The 21,537-nt window shown below is 35.6% G+C and overlaps 1 protein-coding gene across 1 annotated transcript in view; it reads left to right on the plus strand.

Annotated features, from left to right (window-relative positions):
* PAN2 (PAN2-PAN3 deadenylation complex catalytic subunit PAN2) overlaps nucleotides 1-18,826 on the plus strand; it is a 717,374-nt gene extending 698,548 nt beyond the window's left edge. The window contains exon 27 of the mRNA XM_090393913.1: nucleotides 16,641-18,826. Coding sequence (XP_090250039.1) covers nucleotides 16,641-16,813 — 173 coding nt within the window. The 3' untranslated portion in view covers nucleotides 16,814-18,826. The remainder of the gene's footprint in view (nucleotides 1-16,640) is intronic.
* The last annotated feature ends 2,711 nt before the right edge of the window (nucleotides 18,827-21,537 follow it).

Below are 21,537 nucleotides of genomic sequence, written 5' to 3' on the forward strand. Positions count from 1 at the left end.
GAGAAGAACTCGTGTTTGTATCTACTGGTAAAGTTCTTTTTTCAAATTCCTTCATTATCCATGGGTATCTCTTTTCCAAATCTACTCGTGTCAGCGACTTCAATGTGTCGCATAAGTGTTGTTTTTCTTCCTCTGTTAAGTCCAGGTGACCGTCCAGTTGATGGGGCTCGACCTTGGTTATATCTTTTACATAGTTCTCCCCATATGAGTCTATTGCTCCTCTTAAAGAACAAGAAAGTTGGCTCTCCTTTTGTGGTCATTATCTGAAATAGTTTTGCTGCCATTTTAAGAGATCCCTTAAAGTTCTTCAAAATGACAGAGCCGTTTGGGGTATTGCTTTTAACAAAGTCTGTTCCTTCTTTAGTTTCTGGATTGCTTCCTTGCTCTCTGTCTTCTTCTTCTGATGAAGTTTCGTCCTCATTTTCTGTGTTGTTTCGTGTTATTATTTCATTTCCATCCTCATCTGAACTTGAGATTTCTATTTGGCTTTCAGTGTCCTGTTTATTTTGTTTCATTTCTCCTTCTTCCGGCGTGATGGGTCGTTTTGCTGTACTGGTATTGATTTCCATTTCCTCCGTTTCTGTGCTGCTATTGTTGTCTTCCGAATCATTGGTGTAAGATTTCTTAGTGTTCTGTTTCTTTTTCTTCCTAATTCTCCCTTCTGCATTCCTCCCAGTTATTGCCTGATTTCCTAATGTAGTCGTTGCGATAGCTGGCGGTTGGAGGGCTGGAAACTCTTCTGGTTCGGTTGTTTGTGGTTCATTTACTGTTTGGCTGGTAGCTCGAGAGTCCTGTGTTGTGAGCTTAGGAATGGCTACTGCCGCAGGTGTTATGGCGCCTCCTGCTCTTTCTGCAAGTGTCCTGTTAGGACAAACGTCTATTTTATGGGGTGTGTTCCCACATTTACGGCACGGTGACTCACATTGATTCAATGTGTGTTCTGTCGATAAGCAGTTGAAGCATGTGTTGTTTTTCAGGCAGTGAGCGCTAAGGTGGCCCAAAGTGGTGCACCAAAAAAATTGTTTTCTTACGCCTGGATAATTGACTATTACTCTTGCTGAACCTAAAAAAATCAAGTTGGGGACCTCTGTTTTCATCTCGATTGAAAAGCTCACTTCCCCTGATTTCCACTCTGGGATATCCGCGTCTTGTCCGATTGTTACGTTTCGGACAGTCCCCCACTTGGAGAAAATGGTTTTAATGATTTCCTCCCCTTTCTCTAGATATTCTAGAGGAAACCTGTCAGTTTTTACGGATTTTAAAATACTCCCGACTAGGAAGGGCAGGTATTTTTTCCCTTCACATTCTACACCTTTAAGGAGCGTTTCTCTTGTTTCTATGTTGTTCGTTACTATTTGGAACTCCCCCCCCCCCCCAAGGGGTAAGCCCGTAAATGCTTTCTGCTTTCGCGACATTGAGAAGAGCTCTCACAAACGTCGCTTTGTCGATGTTTGGGTCAATTTTGATCCCGAGAGTACGAACTCTTGGCAAGAATTTTGACATTGTTAACCTTACCAACAAAATAGCAAATTTCAGTCCCCGAAAGGAAATACCCTAAAACGGACCTGCACTGATTGGAACGAGGCCGCAAAAAAAGAAAAACTAGAAGGGTTCTTACCAAACAATACTGGCATAGGAGCTCTCTCTCTCTCTCTCTCTCAGGATCTGGTAACTGGAATCCAAAAGAAGACTGGAACATTGAGCTTTCTCTCGGGGCCGCTGAAAACAGGTCTCATCAGTGGGAGCTAGGCTAGAAGTGAGAGCCAGGCCCAAGTGGAGATACCAGGCAGAAGCATTAGCAGGTCATCTCTACCTATAGGAGTTGCAAAATGGTGTGCCACCCTTTTTTAATAAATTACTCTGGCATTAGAGAAAGATGTTGAAAGTTTATTTTTCACTTGGTTAGAGTATAATAAAATTAGTTTAATCCTTTATCCAAGTGTAGCCCTTCCCTTAATGCATAACATTAGACATATCCGCAAGGAGATGAGTTTGCATTATAGGAGTGTTGGTATCTTGCTCCACCTTTGCAACGAGTTGCCCTGGTGTTGTACCACCTTACCCCAGTGCTAAAGATACTTTCAGGCGCAAACTTTGTTTGCTCACACTTGGATAAAGGATTAAACTAATTTTATTTTACTCTAACCAAGTGAAAAATAAACTTTCAACAGATGATATTCTTTCTTAGTTTGAAGGATATGGTTCAGCGTGTTGTCCATGACCTTTTCGAAGATAATCCAGAGTTTACCGGAAACTGACACATACTCCTACCACTACCCAACACAAAAACCTGGTGTCATTAATACTCTAAAAAAACAGGGCTTTGAAATCTGTTCATGAACAAATGCTGAAAGACGAATTTAAATCAGCAATACTTTTCTAAAAAATGGTTACAGCCAAAACACTATTGACAAAATTCTCTACAAGATCTCAATAAAAAACAAAGATAAACCAGACTACAATAAAACTATAAATTCCTTACATTAAAAGGACATCAGATAAAATAAACAGAATAATACAGTAATACAACCTCAAAGCCACCTTTAAATTTCCTGCAAAATTAAAATGCTTACTCAACTCTTCCAAAGACCCACTCCCTCCACTGGCCCACCCTGGAGTATACCTAATTTATTGCACCTGTAATCTACCATATATAAGAAAAATAGGACGCACGATTCCTGTCAGACAAAAGGAACATAAACGACAGATTAAATATAAGTTTTAAAAGAGGTAAACCGTGAGTAGACATATCGGTACACAATAAACTTTCACTTTCTACGTGAGTTTTTTTCCGTTATTTATTGTGTACAGATTAAATATAATAACTATGGTGAAGCTGGCCTTTCTGATCATGTCCTGAACACTGAATTGATTGGAAAAGCACCAGTTGTTTACATCACACCAAGACATGGTATGAATACAAATTTAAGGAAGCATGTGAGATTCTGAACAATAATGATGGGCTAAAAATCTCAAGCATATGGAAGGTACACATATTCTATTCATGGAACCTTTCTCCCCAAGAATTAACTATAAACAGGTCTGTAGATAATTCTGAATCCTAAATATAATATAACAATTGTAATGTTAAAAATAAGAAAACATTGTTACTGTTTTCTTATTTTTAACATTACAATTGAGAAGAAAACTATCTATAAGAAAGAATGTTTGTCTCGTGTTAGAGGTTTAGTGGAATATTATTATTATTACCACGGGCTACTCCAGGAGTCCTTAGACTCATCGAGGGAGGCCCTAAACATCATGTTCACACAGCTGTAGGTATGATAGATACTGTGAGAATGTTCACACATTCTCACAGTATCTATCATACCTTGCCTTGAACTCGCTCACTGTCATAGCACCCACAACAGACTCTGGCAGCTTATTCCACTCATTTACCACTCTAAAAGTAAAGAACCCAGCTCTAACACCCCTGCTAACCACGCTCTTGCCCAGCTTCCATGGGTGTCCCCTAGTTCTCCCCACCAGTCCTGATCTCAAAAATATCATCTGAATTAATCCTATATAATCCTTTTAGCAATTTGAATGTCTCAATCATATCTCCCCTTTTTCGCCTATCAACTAGTTTCTGCAACCCACAAATCTTCAACCTGTTCTCATATGGTGCATTCCATAGACCTGCTATCATCTTAGTCACTCGCCTCTGGATCCTCTCAACCTCCTCCCCATCAAGAAGGAACCGAGGTGACCAAATCTGGGCACAGTAGTCGAGATGAGGTCTTATCAGGGCTCGGTACAGAGGTACAATAACTTGTTTTTCTCTGCTCGTCAAGGTATTTTTCAACAACCAAGTGAGTTGATGAGCTGATTTAGCTACTTTCGCAATGTGCCCCCTAAACTTCATCTCCCTATCCACCAACACTCCCAAGTCCCTGGCCTCATCAATCTCTTGGAGTACAGTTCCACCAATGTGGTATACTGCTGCTAATCTTTTCACTCCGAAATGCATAACCTTACATTTTGTCACATTAAATTGACATCCATTCTCCTTAGTCCAGAACTCCAATCTATCTAAGTCATCTTGCAAGACTGACATCTTCTGCATTCACTATCGCCCTACCCAACTTTGCATCATCAGCGAACAAATGAACTGTCCCACTTAGGCCATTCCCTATATCGTTAATGAACAGATTAAACAGCAGTGGTCCAAGAACAGAACCCTGTGGCACACCACTAGTCACAGGCCGTTTTTTGGACTCTACTCCTGAATAAACTACTCTTTGATATCTCTCCATCAACCACCCAGCTATTCATCTCACCAACCCTATATCCATTCCCATATGTTGTAGTTTACGGATTAGAATTCCATGTGGTATCCTGTCAAACGCCTTTGCCAGGTCCAGCAGTATCACTGTAAAGCCATTTCCCTTATCCAGTTCAGCCGTCACCTTGTTATAAAACTTGAGCAAGTTACTGAGGCATGATCTACCCTTCACAAAGCCATGCTGTCCTCTGTACAGTATCTCATTTTCATCAATCCATTCCTGTATTTTTCCCTTGACTACTTTCTCCAAGACCTTGACAACGACTCCTGATATGCTGATCGGTCGGTAATTTGCAACCATAGTCTTGGATCCTCCTTTATGCAGTGGAACTATTTTCCCCTCTTTCCACGCCTTCGGGACTAAGCCAGACCTGAGACTCAGATTAAACAACATGGTCAAGGGCACTGATAATTCATTAGCCGCTTCGTGCAAGACCCGTGCCGGTATACCATCCAATCCCACAGATGTATTCACATTAAGGTTCTGTAATAGACTATTCACCTCCACTTCATTCATCACAATTCCCATATAAACTAATGATTCCTTCATTTTTTCAACGTCACCACCTGGATGATATACTTTTGCAAAGTGCGCACTCAGTAACTCCACTATATCGACTGGTTCAGTGAACTCTTTACCATTGTCATTCCTTAAAATCATTTTGCCATGTACAGTTTTTTTCTTGCTTGCAGCATATTGAAAAAACTGTTTGGGATTCTCTTTTGCTTGCATAGCTAGTTTCCTTTCATAATCGGCTTTTGCTGTTTTTACCACACTCGTTACCCTTCTAGCCTGTACTTTATACCGTTCGTGTGCCTGCAGGTCACCATATTAACAACACTGGGAAAGGATTAAAACTAATTTTAATTATTCCAATATTTCGTCTCCATTACAGAGTCATCTTCGGAGATTAAAAAAACTTTTTGTAACAACACACGCACAAATACAATACAAAGTGAAACTAAAGTCTTATCTAGGTAGTGCACCCTCTATGGGCATTGGAACCGTATTTGTTTAAATTAGGTTGATTCCTGAGTGCAGTGCAGATTCAAAGAATAGTCTTTCTTTTTTGAATTTACTATGGTGGAGCATGGTAATTTTTTTCCAGGAGATCCTGTGGGATGTATCCAAAACATGGTCTGCAAGGCCAGACTGACCATAATCGTGTCTGCAGATGTAAGAACTGTGTTCTTCTAACTGGATGGATGCTGACTTGCCTGTTTGTCCGAAGTAGGCAAGTTTACAGGAACAAGGTACTCTATATATACACCAGGCACTAAAAGAGGAGGGAGATGGTCTTTAGTGGAGTGGATAAGGATAGCAAGTTTACGGTGGGGCTTAAAAGCTTTATGGAGGTTGTACTTTTTTAATGATTTAGCTATATTTTCTGAAGAACCACAGATGTAAGGAATGGTGATGCATTTCTGAAGAGATAGTCGAGGAATGGGGAAAGACTTGATTATTTTTTTAATTTTCTAGTCATTATAGCCATTGGAAAGGAAGGTGTTGTGTATATGTTTGAGTTCGGTTGAAAGGGCAGCTTTACTGGAACAAAGATTGTGGGCCCTATTGGTCAGAGTTTTAATAATGCCATATTGCTGGGAGGGGTGGTGGGAGAGTTTGTGAATATATCTGCCTGTATGAGTAGGTTTTCTATATACAGAGAAAGAAAGGTTACCATTAGGAAGGTGTGTTACTAAGGTGTCTTGGAAGGGTGAACTATTGTTATTTTCCTTTTCCATCGTAAACTGGATTCTTGGATGTAGACTATTGAGGTGACTGAGGAAGGAATCTAATGTGTCTGGGCCATGAGGCCAAATAGAGAACACATTATCTACATATCTTAGCCAGATAAAAGGTTTTAGAGGGGAAGAGTCAACGGCTCATTTTCCAAAATTTTCCATGTAATAATTGGCAAGAGAGTCCTTCCCCATTCCCCGACCATCTCTTCAGAAATGCTATCACCATTCCTTACATCCATGGTACTTGAGAAAAAATAGCTAGATCATTAAAAAAAGTACAGCCTCCATACAGCTTTTAAGCCCCACCATAAACTTTCTACCCTTATCTGCTCCCTCCTCTTTCAGTGTCTGGTGTATATAGAGTACCTTGTTGTTGTAAACTTGCCTACTTCGGACAAACAGGCAGGTCAACATCCAACCGATTAGAAGAACACAGTTCTTACAACTGCAAACACGATTATGGTCAGTCTGGCCTTGCAGACCATGTTTTGGATACATCCCACAGAATCTCCTGGGAAAAAACTACCATGCTCCACCATAGTAAATTCAAAAAAGAAAAACTATTCTTTGAATCTGCACTGCACTCAGGAATCAACTTAATTTAAACAAATACGGTTGCATTAAACTTACCAAAATTAGGGAAGCATTAATTATCAGAGATCCCGCTTTACATCCCAGGCCACCTGCAAATGCCCATAAAGGGTGCACTACCTAGATAAGACTTTAGTTTCACTTTGTATTGTATTTGTGTGTGTTTTGTTACAAAAAGTTTTTGTAATCCCCGAAGATGTCTCTGTGACAGAGATGAAATATTGGAAGTATTAAAATTAGTTTTAATCCTTTCGCAGTGTTGTTAATATTCCATTAAACCTCAAACATGAATTCTTCACAGCACTTAAGCCTCAACAGACGTAATGTTTCTCTCATGTTATCTTAAATAGAATTTAGCTTTGATGTAGTTTCTAAATAATTAATTAATTTGTAATTTTATCTGTATTTTTTTTATTTTATTTATTTAGTTATTTATTTTTTACCGAACATAAGGCTATTTATTATTATTTTTTTTTTTTCACTAAAGGTCATGCCAGTAGAATAACCAGTGATCAAATCATTGTTTCTTTAGCTTACTGTGTGAAATGTAACTCATCTTGTCATTGTATATACTCCAGATAATGACCTTAATATGAAGGTTGAATCATCGAGAAATTAAAATAGTTATTTATAACATGGTTGTATAGTCCATAATTTCTGAAATGAATGCTGATCAACGTGCAACACTAAAAGAAAGGAAAAGACTAGTCATATATTTCAGCTGCAATTGAGACACAAGCTCGTATATGCATGCTTCGTGATTCGAATGTTGTTAATGGTCTGTCTCCTGATGATGTCCAAGTAACATTGGATAAAATTCTATATATATATTTTTTGTTACATCTGAGAGTTGTGAAAGTTTTTTTCATAGGTCTGGTATACATGTTCCATTAAAACTATTAAATATAATCTATGCACTGCTTTGAAACCTCAATTAAAGCTGGCTTCTCTTGTCTACCCTCCTAAGGATCCTCTTCCTTCCCTCTGTTTCAGGTGTTTATAATGTTCCTTGCTCTTGCAACTTATCATGTTATGGTCAGTGAAGTCTAACTTGCACAGGATCAGATGGGAAAAGAACTATTGTCCTTCAGTCATAGCAAATACAAACTCGAAAGATTCTTTTTAGAATCAGCAGCAGATTTACAAAACCAGCATAATAATAAATATATTTGTGCCAAACTAATTTAGGAAACTAATTCTTAGGCTTCCCACCCAACAAATAAGGGTAATCAACAGTACCTATGGAAGGCAGTTTTTCCACTTGGTTATACTATAAATTACAGATACCAAGAAATTATATTCTTGGTTTAACCCTTTATTCAAGCATAACCAAAAAAGTTTGCACCTGCAATATAATCATTATGGCAACTCGTATATAGAAGTTAATGACTTCACATCACTTGCCATAATGCAAAGCACATATACTTATGAGCAGTGGTGAGCTATGGAAATTTTAACAAAGGGCTCGCATCATCGAGCAGAAAAGAAAAAAAAAGTCTAACTTAGCCCTTCAATATTTATATTGCGACTTTGTAGAGCTTCTGACAGATATCATGATTCCTGTAGGATCAATCATTAATGCTAGATCTTTTAAAAATTCCAAATTGAGAAGTCAGTTTAAAAAGCCCTTACATTTATCGTTCGATGCAAAATGCTTGCATAAAGCTGGGTAATTTCTCCACACAGCAAGAGCCATTCGTAAACTGCATATCGTGGTCCAAACACATGCCGATATTTAAAATTTCAGTACCAAGGTCTTTTGCAATCATATTTAATTCTTGTTGATTTTTTGGTGATTGAAGATAACAAGCATGTAATTTATACATAAACATTTCAAAATGATTTATTTCTTTAATGTTTTTTATTGAATCGTCTAATGCTAAGTGTAAACGATGAGCGCAATGCCAAATTGGAACGTTCGGAAATTTTTAGAAGTTCGATTGCAACATCTAATTTGTTTCCTAACATTACGCCAGCTTCATTAGAACAAAATGCAATGAAATGATTTTTTATATACTTATCAGAAAATCTATATGAATTTAAAGTAGCATGTATAGATTCCACAGTGGTATTTTCTAATTCTACAAGATTATTAAACAAGAAGAACAAGTGGCTCGCAAATTTCAAAAAAATTTAACAAAGGGCTCACGCAAGCCCCTTATAGCTCACCACTACTTATGGGTATGTATAATGCTATGCTTTATGGGAGGGGTCACTACCCAGACTGGTTTCGACCTTTATTCAGGTCTCATCAGTGGGAGCCAGACCCAGAGGCGATACTAAAGTTGAAGTAATGCAGAAGTCATATATTCATATATGAGTTGCCAAAAGGTATCATACCTTATTAATCAAATACTCTGGATTAGAGATAGTTGTTGGAAGTTTTTCCACTTGGTTATACTATATATTAAAGATACCAAGAAATTATATGCTTTGCATTAAAATGTGTATTGAAAATGGTCTCAAAATATTACTGAAAATTCTGTTGATAAATAATTTTGCTAACATAAGTTCATCCATTATAATCACAGATGATTATTTTTAATCAAACCCACATATTAGAGGTGTTGTAAAACCTCTAATATATGTGGATTTCATTAAAAATAAAATAACCATTACCTCATATCTTCCGGTTACATGCCAATATTTCATAATATTTTTGACTCTGTTATAGCATAGTCAAAAAATATGGTTTGGAGAGTAGCATTTGCAAAATGTAAAACAGGTATTCCAGTCAGCATGGTCAATTTTCTATCTGGATATTCATGACTGTTTTCTTTGAGGAAATACTGAAAAGCAGAGGAAAGTGATCATTTCAATATACAGTTGACCCTTGAACACAACATTGGGGATAGGGATTCTGATTCCCCATGTTGTTCGTAAATCTGCATAGCCTACTGTTGACTGGAAGCCATACCCGATGACATAAACTGTCAATTAATACATATTTTGAATGGTATGTATTATATACTATATTCTTACAATAATGTAAGCTAGAAAAATGAAAATCATAAGGAAGTGAAAGTACATTTACAGTACTGTACTGTATTTATGAATACCGTAAGTGTATATTGTCTGTTTGACAGTACCTACATCAATATTGTCTTATATGGTACAAAACAATGTAGATGTTATACATATTACTAACACACTATCTTTTCATTTTTGATGTCTAATATGGAAAGGAAATTATTCATATTTATTTACAGGTATAACGATTGCGCATTGATAACGAAAAAGCAGCAATATGAATGTTTTATGGTATCCTATTGCAATCTATACGATTGCTTTGTCGCAGTCTGGCCTATGTACTAATGAATGAATCATTATAAAATTTCTTTTATGCTAATTAATTTAACTAATTAATAACAGTTAATTTTATGCAGTTATATTTTAATACTATATCTTTGCACTTACTTACATTTCTCTCAACTGCAAATGGGTAAGTGTTTGTGTGCAGTTTTGATAAATTTTAACTTTTTATAATAGATTTGTATACTTTATGGTAGTAAGTGATCAAATAGACTAGTACCAACATATATTTTATGCATTCACGATATACCTAACTTAGTTTTTTTCAATATTTCTAAACTATGCAGTTCATGAGTTTTCAAATTGTCGCAAATCTCCAAAACATTTTAAAATACATTAAAAAAAAAAAAAAAAAAAACACGTGGACCTGCATAGCTCAAACCCATGCTCTTCAATTGTATGTTCTCATTAATATTTAAAATGAATATGGGAGCAGATAGATATTATGAAAAATAAGTATTGCATCTTTTATTAAAGAGAAAGGTGAATTTCCAATTAATTTCTATAAAAATAATAGTGAAATGTCTAAGTTGGGATCCTTGCTGGGTTTAGTTATGTCTGAGGTTGATTTGTATGTCTAGGAGACTGATTATTATTATCAGAAATCTTGATGGAGGCCACATAATCACTTTAATGCCTGCCCTAACTATCCCCAAAGGGAAACCATTCCAGTCGTGCACTGCGTAATAACAACAGAAAAAACATAGATTTCACTCCATTCTTAACTACATTCATTCTCAACATCCATGGATGCCCTTCATTCTCTCCTGTTATGCATAAAAATTCTATCTACTTGTATTCCTGACCCTTTCAGAACTTTGTAAGTCTGTATAACATCACCCCACTTTCTCCTGGTTGCTAATGTTTAGACTCCACAAATTCTCAGTCATAATCTATGGTCCTTAGTCCCAATATCACCCCCCCCCCCCCACTGTTTCCATATCACCTCAGAAACAAGGAGACCAGATCATATCAAAGACTTGTATAGAGAAAAAAATAAAAAAATGACTTCCTTGTCTGTATGTCAAGGCACATATTAGGATTTTCTAGCCGTTCCTCATATCTTATTATTATGACATTTAGACTGAAGGAGTCTAAAGACTCATCGCGGGAGGACACCTACAACTGTCTCAACCACTACACCGAACCTCTATTACGAATCAACGCCATCTACCGTCCACCTCCACTGGTATTCTATGTCTGTAAATTGCGTGTGTTCTGAAGGGCCGATTTGTCTGTATGCGGGATGAAAAACCCGAGTTTCCTGGAGAAAAACCCTGCTACCTCTGTATGAGATCGGTTAACTCACCTTCAATTGAAAATCATCCAGATAAAGATTTCTCCCATCGTGACGAGAATCGAACTTAGGCCTATTTCATTCGAAGGGTGCAATGTACCATCGTTCTTCCATTTGCGCTACGGAGGTGCTAATATCTTAACTTTCTATTAAAACTCAAAAATCCTTAGTCCAGTCTGTTCTTCTAGTATAATCTCATCAATATAATATGGTCATAAGTTTCTGCTTTGTACTTCAGCATATAACATCCATATATTTAGCAGCTTAACAGGTTATTGCAGAGAGAATTTCTAAGAAAAAAATTTGGCTTTGCAGACCTATAAGATTTCTGAGAGGTTGAGGACTTGCATTTGTCTGATTTGTGTTTTTCATTTGATTTTGTGGAGTATAAACTGCCAGTGTCTAGTGCCCCCTCTGGAAATACACTATCTACCAATAATTGTCTGTACACCTCTGTTATTTGAAGCTATGGAACATTCCAGGTTTGTTAATAACATAAAAAAACAGTGTACAGATAGTGGGAAGCAGTATTTCATTGTAGCAGTTGAATACAGTTGGTATGGCAACATGACATGAATTCAGTGACTTCGAGAGAGGTGTCATTGTGGGCTATCCCATTGGTGGCATGTCCATACATGCCATTGCCACTCAACTGGAGCATCCAAAATTAACGGTTGGGGATATGATCAACAAATTGAGACCTTCTGGCATCACTAGTGCAGGAAAACAACCAGGGTGACCACTGAAAATGACTGAAAGGGACATGAGGGTGTTAAAATGGGTAGCACACAAAAACCAGCTACAATCAGCAAGGACTATCTGTGATAAGTTCCAGAGCTCCAGTAACACCATGGTGAGCATTAATATTGTACGAAAAGAGCAGCGGCACACAAGTCAAACATTACAACAATAAACAAGGCAGCTTGTCTGGTCTGGTACAAAGAGTGTGTGAACTGGACAATTGACCAGTGGAAAACGATACTCTGGAGTGATGAATCAAGGTTCACCTGTTTCTAGTCTGATGACAGGGTGTGGAGGCAGCCTGGTGAATGTGTGTTGTACCCACAGTAAAGTTTGGTGGTGGAGGAGTAATAGTGGGATGCATTCAGCTAGTTTGGAGCGGGACCACTGGTCATTGCCCATTGTTCCTTGATATTCTGGATAATCAGGTATTGCCTATACTGTGGAGTTTTTATGGAATGGTATGAAGAAATGAGTGTTAAATGACTGCCCTGGCCGGCATGGAGTCCTGACCTCAACTCCTTCAAACAAATGCAGGATGAATTGGAGCTGCAATTAAGGTCTAGAATAGTATGTCCTCAATCTGTTGCTGAACTCAGCTGCTTTGATGGAGGAATGGAGATAAATTCCACCTGATGTCAGGGTGCAGGAGGTGATCAAAGCCAAAGGTGGATATAGCCGATATTAGGGTTTGCCTGCTGGTGTCAATTGTAAATTGCTAAACTGTCCAGACAATTATTAGTAGATAGTGTATATTTAGTACATCATCAGATGATGTCTCGGCAGTTAGTTGTCGTATTTATTTTAAATTCAGTGAATATAGATGCTTGCCTTTTTTTAACATTTGGATTAGCAGGTGGCAGATCATTTAACTGTTTAGGGAGAGACTCTAATAGTATACATGATTAATGCACCTAAAGAGAAGAAATTATATTGTTCAGGTATGCAATTATACAATTGTGGGGTAAGCATATAGGTTTGTGTCCCGTTTTATTTTTTCTTCACCAAAGAACTTAAGGTCAAGTGTTGTAATAGCAAGATTCCTCTTTGCTTCCTGATAGGATGATTTTCATCATTCTATATCTTTGGCATGTTCAAGAGTAGAATGTATGGTCTCCCTCACAGGTCATACATTTAGGAGTTTTTGTTTGCAGGGCACTATGTGTTATCATTCTCTTTACTGTCATGATAGGCATGTTCATATTTCTAAAATTTAAAGTAAAAATGATATTATAAAATAAAGACCAGGTATCAGAGCACATTAGGGTGACTGAGATGTTAAAGACTTATGTGTGTCTAACATAAGGATGATATTCCCAGTCAGAACTAGACCACTACCACAACATATCAAAATGTGATTCATAGCTGTTATGTCATAGTCTTTAAACTCTGAACATATGTCCACATCAAGGAGATTCCATTTCAGTTTCACTCCTCTATAATAACTGAGTGTTTTTTGGGGACGTGTTACCATAATTGCCATCATCCTTTAGAGTAATGCACTAATAGTTTTTTCAGAGTTGCTGACATGATGATTTTATTAGGACTGCAAGTTATCAGTGTATACAAAATATACTGATGAAACCAAAGGAAATGAAAGAACATAAAAAATTAACAGCCTCCGTAGCTCAGTCAGTGTAGACGAAGCCCTTTGGTCAGAAAGACCTGGGTTCGATTCCCGTCAGTGACACGAGGAACCTTTATCTGGTCTCTTTTGACTAAAGGTGAGTTAGCTGGTCTTATATGGAGGTGGAGGGTTTTTCGTCCTTCAGAACAGGCAAACTGGCCCTGTGAACACACGTTGCTACAATCAAAAATACTTAATCCCTCATTAGGAGGGCTCAACCAGTCCTAAGGGGATGGTCAAGGGTCATGGGGAACCCCACATGAATAATAATAAAAAAAACATAAAAAAATTGAAGTAGGGAAGCAACAGAGAGTTAAACTGCCATATGCTGCAAGATTTTAAGAATGAGCTGATGAGAAATATGTACATTGAGATTAGAAGTTTGTATAGCATTATGCATTTAAAAAAAAAAGAGAATAATATATATATATATATGACAGAATGAAAGTTATAGATGACAGAATGATCATTAACTCGTTAACATACATAGTTTTATGAAGAATTGAATGACTAGAACCGAGATTTAAGTAAAAAGGTTTTAATATAAAAACACTACTAGTTTTGGCCAGTAACAGCTTTCTTCAGGTGACATTATAAAAGAAAGAAAAAAACACTAAACATTGAAGGTTAAAAGACTATGAACAACATAGACAGTCTCTATACATAATTAGCATGAAAACGTTTTCATGCTAATATATATATCTCGGTTCTAGTCATTCAATTCTTCATAAAACAATATATATATATATATATATATATGTGTGTGTGTGTGTGTGTGCTTTGCATATGGGATACTAAAGCAAGTGATGTGAAGTTATTAGCTTCTATATATGAGTTGCCCAGTCCTAAAATTATTTCAGGTGCAAACTTTGTTTGCTTACACTTGAATAAAGGATTAAACCAAGAATATAATTTCTTGGCATCTTAGGGTAATACAGTGGAATGAATTTCAGTTCTTGAGAGAATTATATTTGGGGAGAATACAAAGATCAAGAGTTAGATAATGTAAAGAGAAAAAGAAGTGGTTTCAAAGATTTAAAGTTTGTAAAATTAATTAAGGAACAAGGCAGAAGTTTTATTGACAAGTGCACAGGCATACATACATACTGCCTGTCCATTAATGATTGCAAGAGAATAAATTACTTTAATATGTGTGCTTCCATTATGCTATGCAATAACTCTAATTCTTAATATTAATTCGGATAATAATTCTTAGCCGCCATAGCGCAATTGGAAGAACAGTGGAACATTGCGTTCTTCGATTGGAAAAGACCTGAGTTCAATCCTCGTTGTGACAAAGGGAATTGTTATATGGGCTTTTTCAATTGAAGGTGAGTTAGCTGATCTCATATGGAGGTAGCAGGGTTTTTCCTCTCAGAAACTCAGGTTTTTCATCCCGCGTACAGACAAATCAGCATTCAGAACACACAACTCACAGACAAAAAAATACTGTTGTTGGTGATGATGGGCATGCATTTTGATTGTAGTAGTGGAGAGGATGAGATTGAGATGTATTTAGCAAAGCAGAGCAGTGCGTCCTCCCATGATGAGTCCTTGTACTCCCTGGAGGTGTCATGTAATAATAATAATAATAATATTCCTTGGAAGTAATAAGTGTTTTTTATTCACGAATGTTCTCTCCACTATTATAAAGTAGGACTGTTTTGTTTCTTCATTTGGAGTTCTCTCTTGTTGAAAGTGAAATGAATGACTAAAAAAACCTTGAACTGATAATTCATTACTATGATTGATTGATACACTTTTGTTTGCTCTGTTTACTTCATTCAAGGAACCAATATAGCAAAATTTTACTTGAGTGCAGTTGAAAAGTTAATATGATGTCATATCTTGGATTGTCTTTTTTCTCATTAGGAGTTTAAAACAATTGAGTTCAGTGCATAGTTATCTCTTATCTATCACACAGTTTACTTTGAACAAAAGTGTGTGAATGAAATAATTATCGTAAATGATACTTGATTGATTAAATAATTTATTTTGATGAAGTAATTTTCTGACTTCAGCTCAATTATATATTGTTCAGCTCTTCAAATTGAGTTAAATACCTGTCTAATATCACATAAAAGACTAATCTAGTTAGCCAAACAAGTGTGTGGCTGCATAAAATTATCAAAAATCTGGGAGACAGTCATTAGTACTTATTTTTTCTCTTTTTCCAACATAGATGGCACAATTAGGACTTTAGTTCCTTGTGTTGTCCATTGCAATCTTTTAAATCTAGTCCCTGTGTTATACCAAACTGTTGTTTTGTGTACTATGATAAACTGTTCTTGTGCTCTGAAGATGCTGGATATAACACCAGCAAAATATCAACTAATAAGTTAATAAATATCGATTATTTTTTTTATGATTCTGTGTTGTAATCAATATCATTAAAATAAACTAACATAACTTAGCATTTTGGTGATTAAAATAGGTGATAAATTTAAAAAATAAAATCATTCATCATCAGATATAAAACAAATGGATATGAGTATGGAACCCTAGGGTACTCCAGCATTGATAAACAAACCTGATGAGAGCTAACTAATCCACCATGAACAGCAATTGATTACCAGAGGAAACTAGCAATCCATTCACAAAGTGCTGGAGAGAGAACCATAGGATTCTAAGAAGACCTTGATGCCAAACATGATCAAGGGTACAATATGAGTTTTTCTAAATCTTTCCATGGATTATATCCAAAGATTGTTCACATAATCCATTCTTCTTCTACAAGAAGGAGAATGGGTTTACAATGCCTTATATCTTTTTCAACTTCACTTTGGAAATCTTTTCTTAAGGGCAATGGTTTTTTGGTCCTCTTTGTTAGATTATTAAGATATCACTCACTGTAACATATATTGATTCTAATATAGGTTACTTTAAAACATTTGTGTGAACTCATTCCTGTGTTTATTAAACATAGTTTAATATTGAACATCATATTATATTACATTGGTAGTATCACAGATTCCTGTGCTAAGTTTTCACTTACTGTTATATTAATGAACTCCAGTGATAGTACCTTTTGTAATTTTTTACAGACATTAAAATTCAGTCAGAAACACATGACTCAATAGAAGATGCAAAAACTGCATTACAGTTATACAAAAAATATCAAGAACTCTATGAGAGATGTGAAGTAAATGAAGCACTAAAAGAACTATATGAAATTGGCCGAACTCTGCAGTGGAAAGTTCCAGGAAGTGATGACTGAAATTGCATATTAGAAAGAAGAATAACTAAGCTCAAATTATTTAGGAGAGAATTATGCAGCTATCCTCTCATTTCTGATAAAAGCTTTTATTCATGAAAAGACATTATTCAAAATTATGTTTTTATTAGTAATTCAGTTTGAGAATAAGTTTTTCTATATATATGGCATAATGGATTTACTCAGCTGAGAAACATATTTTATAAAAAGTAAAAAATACTGTTTAATAATTCAGCATAACTAGTTTTGGGTGCACAATAAGAGAGAACAACCAACAAAAAATTGCAAAAGAATAAAAAGTCTAAACATGAAAGGGTTAGTGTATGAACACAATTCCACAATTCTTCTTTCTAGTTCATCATAGCAGCAAAAGATATTTTCAGTTTGTCCCATAAGACTGGATGAATGAGGTTTTCCTCATTAGTGTTAGCAGAATTTAGTATGGCCAGATGGAGGAAAAAAAAAAAAACTAGAAAGAAGAATTGTGGAATCTAAAGAAATAGTCCTCAATCAAATACATCTTAACAACAACCTCAGTTATAATCTCTCAGACTACCATTTTGCTGTCATCCAACTTTGGCATTCACGAAATTTTGAACACGTGCGGACACCCAACAATAAGGAGATACAGAGAACAGCTTCAAATGGTCACATAACGCTTTGATGTTTAGACTTTTTATTCTTGCACAATTTTTTGTTGGTTGGTTCTCTCTTACTGTGCATCCGAAGAAGTCTTCTTGAAGACGAAACTAGTTGTGTTGAATTAAACAGTACTTTTTTTTATCTCTCTGCTTTCAGTCATTTAATTTTTTTTTTTTTTTTAATATATACATATATATATATATATATATTGGGTATACTGAAAGATGCGTTTATAAAGATTTTCATTGTTGAATCATCCGGACCATGTATTTGTGAAGCATAACAGGTTTATCTTTGTATATAACAGTATTAATAAGGTACTTTTTAATCAAGTTATCTGCACATATATTTTTATACACTAAAATTTGAAGACTGTTTTGTATATAGGCAAAGTGGATATTAGTTCCATCATTATTTCAAAGCCGAATGTTTGTAGAAACTATGAAAGCCAAGTTGCCTTGGCTTGCACTACTTAAAATACATGAGTTCTGCCCAAGCATCCATATATTCACCTTTTGTTAGTGCATTTGATAAAGATTTCGCTGTTTTGAACTGGTTATGTTCAGAGATCAGCCAGAAACCTGAAGAGAGCAAAAAACTCTCATTCAGTATACTAAGGAAATTGAAATGTCAGAGAAATATATTTGTTGTAAGTGAATTCTTGGTTGATGTGTAAAAGTAATTACTAAATAAAAAGCCAAAAGGTTCAGTTCAGCGATGTAAAATGACATAGGCAAAGTGGATGCTAGATCCATCATTATTTCAAAGCTGAATGTAGCAAGTATGAAATTATTAAATTTCATATTTCAATAAAAAAAACTATTAAATTATTATTTTAATTTATTAGTGCATTTGATTTATCAAATGCACTAATAAAAGGCAGATATAAGGACACTTGGGCAGTGCTTATATCTTTTAAGTAGTGCCAGCTAATAAGGCAACTTGGGAATGCTGAAAATTATATTCTCATAAACTCTCTGGTTGACTTGCAAAACTTTCATTGCCTCTACAAACATTCGGCTTTGAAATAATGATGATTATAATATCCACTTTGCTTATGTAATTTTACATCACCAAACCGAAGCCTTTTGGCTCTTTCTTTAGTAATGTTTTGTATATTTTGTACAGATTGAAAACATACTTAAATCAGTTTATATGGAATTATTCATTTTGCAAGTTTTCACAACCATGTAATTTTTTATTTTATTTTTTTAATATGTCTATTATACAGTATGTTCTAAATTTAACTTTAAACGTTTTGGAGAATATTTTAATTTTGTAAGATTACCTTTCATTATGTACAGTTATGGGCACAAGAAAGTGTTCATTAGCAATCTTGTCTCTTAGGAAGTAAATTTATATTTTATAAATGTATTGAATATTTTAATGTTTAACATTTGTCATATACAGTTGCATAAAAATGTTTATAATTCTCATCCTCTTTGATCCCATCATAATTTTTTAAAATACCATTTAATGCTTTTCACCGTATAAACTCTTAGAGGTGGGGGGGAGGATTACTAACCATTGTGGCAGTAGGAATTTATTTTTTTCAAGCAAGGATGATAATTAACTTACATTTTATACAAATTATGGACTTGACAACCATGTTATAAATAATTATTTTAATTTCCCAACGTTTCTGGAGTATATACATATACATACAGAGACAAGCTAAATTACATTTCACACAGTATGCTGAAGAGACAATGAATTACTCAATGGTTATTTTAGTGGCCTGACATCTAGTGAAAATAAAATAACTACATCAAAGCTATATTCTATTTAAGACAATATCAGAGATATCAGAGAAACATTGTTTTAATTATTTCTTCATTTTATTGTAATTTTATTTTCACTAGAGGTTAGGCCAAAAAAATAACTTGATCAATTCATTGTCTCTTCAGCATACTGTGTGAAATGTAATTTAGCTTGTCTCTGTATACCACAGATGATGACCTTAATATGAAGGTCGAAACGTCGGGGAAATTTATAACGCAGTTGTAGAGTCCATAGAGTCTAAATGAATGCTGATCACTGTGTAACACTAAAGGAAAGATAATTAACTTATTTTTTAGTCGTATGGAATTTAACAAAGTTTACCTGAACTTGGAGAAGATCAGAATTACAGCAAGTATATAATGATATAAAAATGGTAGAGCATCCAGGCATAAATAATAACTCGTACCGAACTTGCTTGAAAAATAATTCAACTTTGAACTAAGAAAATGGCCTGCATTAGGAAAGTTTTGTGAAGAGTTATTAATATCTCTCTCAATTTTCCTGCTGGCAAGGACATGCAACAGGAAAATAAGTTTGTGAGATAAATTGAGAAGGGTGCAGTGTTTTATTAGGATTGACAAAAAAACTGCATTAGTGTGTGAAAGATAACAAGCAGATCTGAATTTGTACAAGTAAGTTATACACTGGTTGACCTTTTGACATAATATAGGTTTTTACCCCTGGTAGTAAAGGATTATCCTAACACTTAGATATTACTATTAAGATAAATGCCATGGAGTCAGCAAATTCATCATGGGCAGTTGGTCCACTTAGCACAAAACAATCCATTCATGCTCCACTGTTCGCATGCATGAAAATTTTTACACAGCTTTCAGGGATGGCCTCTTGCTCTTACTTTCCACTCTTTTATATAATCCTTTATGTCAGTGCTTCCCAAACTGGGGGCTGTGAAATAATGAAAACAAATTTTAAATGTTTTAAGACTAAGTGTGCCATGTATGTAAGATGCTAAAAATGTAATATTTGCATTTGATTTTTGCAATATTCGCTTTGTATGTTTTGTATTAAATATAAATACAATAATATATGTCTGTATTACAATTTTTTTTTCCGATGGGGCCTTTGCATCCATAAGTTTGGGAGGCACTGCTTTATGTAATAATCTGTAAAATCCCCTCTCTACTGCTTATCCATTAAACTTGGAAAATTTCATTTCCTCAACATTCGAGAGTCCAGATGTTGCTTTTATCATTCATCTCTGGACCCTCTCCAATGTTATCCATATTATATAATGAAAACTATGTGACCAAATTTAAATATAAAAGCCTGTGTGTTGTCTGACAAATGTTGTATAGTGGCAAGCCTCCTCATTTGCTTTATGAAGTATGGTTCCAGTTCCCTTATATCATGCTCTCCAAAGAGCAAAACCTTGCACTTTAACATTCATTGTACATACAGGGTGATTCAGAACTCTTGGGCCAAACGTTAAGGGGTGATAGAACACACCTAAACAAGCACTTTTTGTCATACAATGCATGGTCCGAACTCAAGCAGTGAAGCGTTAGGGATTAGCAACTACTCTGTCACGAAATGAAGAAACACAAGAATCACAGAGGAGATTTGAAACAATTGCAGAAATTACAGAACATAAATTAAAGAATTTTATTGAACAAATTACAGAAACTGCTCAAAAGAACGACCGTCAACATTAATGCAGGCACAGATACCGGTGCAATTGCTGAAAGGTTTTACGATCAGGCACACGTCTGGTTGGAAAGTGCTCTCAGTACAGTCTTTGGGCTTCCCTTGCATTCCTGTTCACAGCTCCGTAAATGAAATGCGTGTCAGCCTTCTCCTGATTTGTGAAAGAACCCATCCTTTTTGCACTCCATGGCAGAAATAATGATGATTGGAAAGTGCCCTCTAGTACTTCACTGCTTGAGTTTGGACCATGCATTGTATGACGAAAAGTGCTTGTTTAGGTGTGTTCTATCACCCCTTAAAGTTTGGTCCAAGAGTTCTAAATTACCCTGTATATGTATATTTGTGTGTCCTTTCTTCACATTAAAAATTTTCTGTTTGACTGCCTCCCACACCATTATCTCAAGATCATTCTCTCATGGATATCACATTCACTACCATATATTTTGAGGATTTTATCAAATCCATCACATACTACTTAAGACAAGTATTATTATTATTAGAGACCTCCAGGAAGTCAAGGGCTCATCAAAAGAGGCCATATGAGGGTGTTGAAACGTTGTGACATATTCCCCACAAAGTGTTATATACTTGTTACAACAGTGCTACATCATTTGCAGTCCTCTGAGAAAAAAGCATTT

Source organism: Typopeltis vanoorti, chromosome 6 (genome assembly GCF_054136105.1).
Source record: "Typopeltis vanoorti isolate ZY-2024b chromosome 6, IOZ_Tvanoo_1.0, whole genome shotgun sequence".
In the NCBI taxonomy this organism is placed as follows: domain Eukaryota; kingdom Metazoa; phylum Arthropoda; class Arachnida; order Uropygi; family Thelyphonidae; genus Typopeltis; species Typopeltis vanoorti.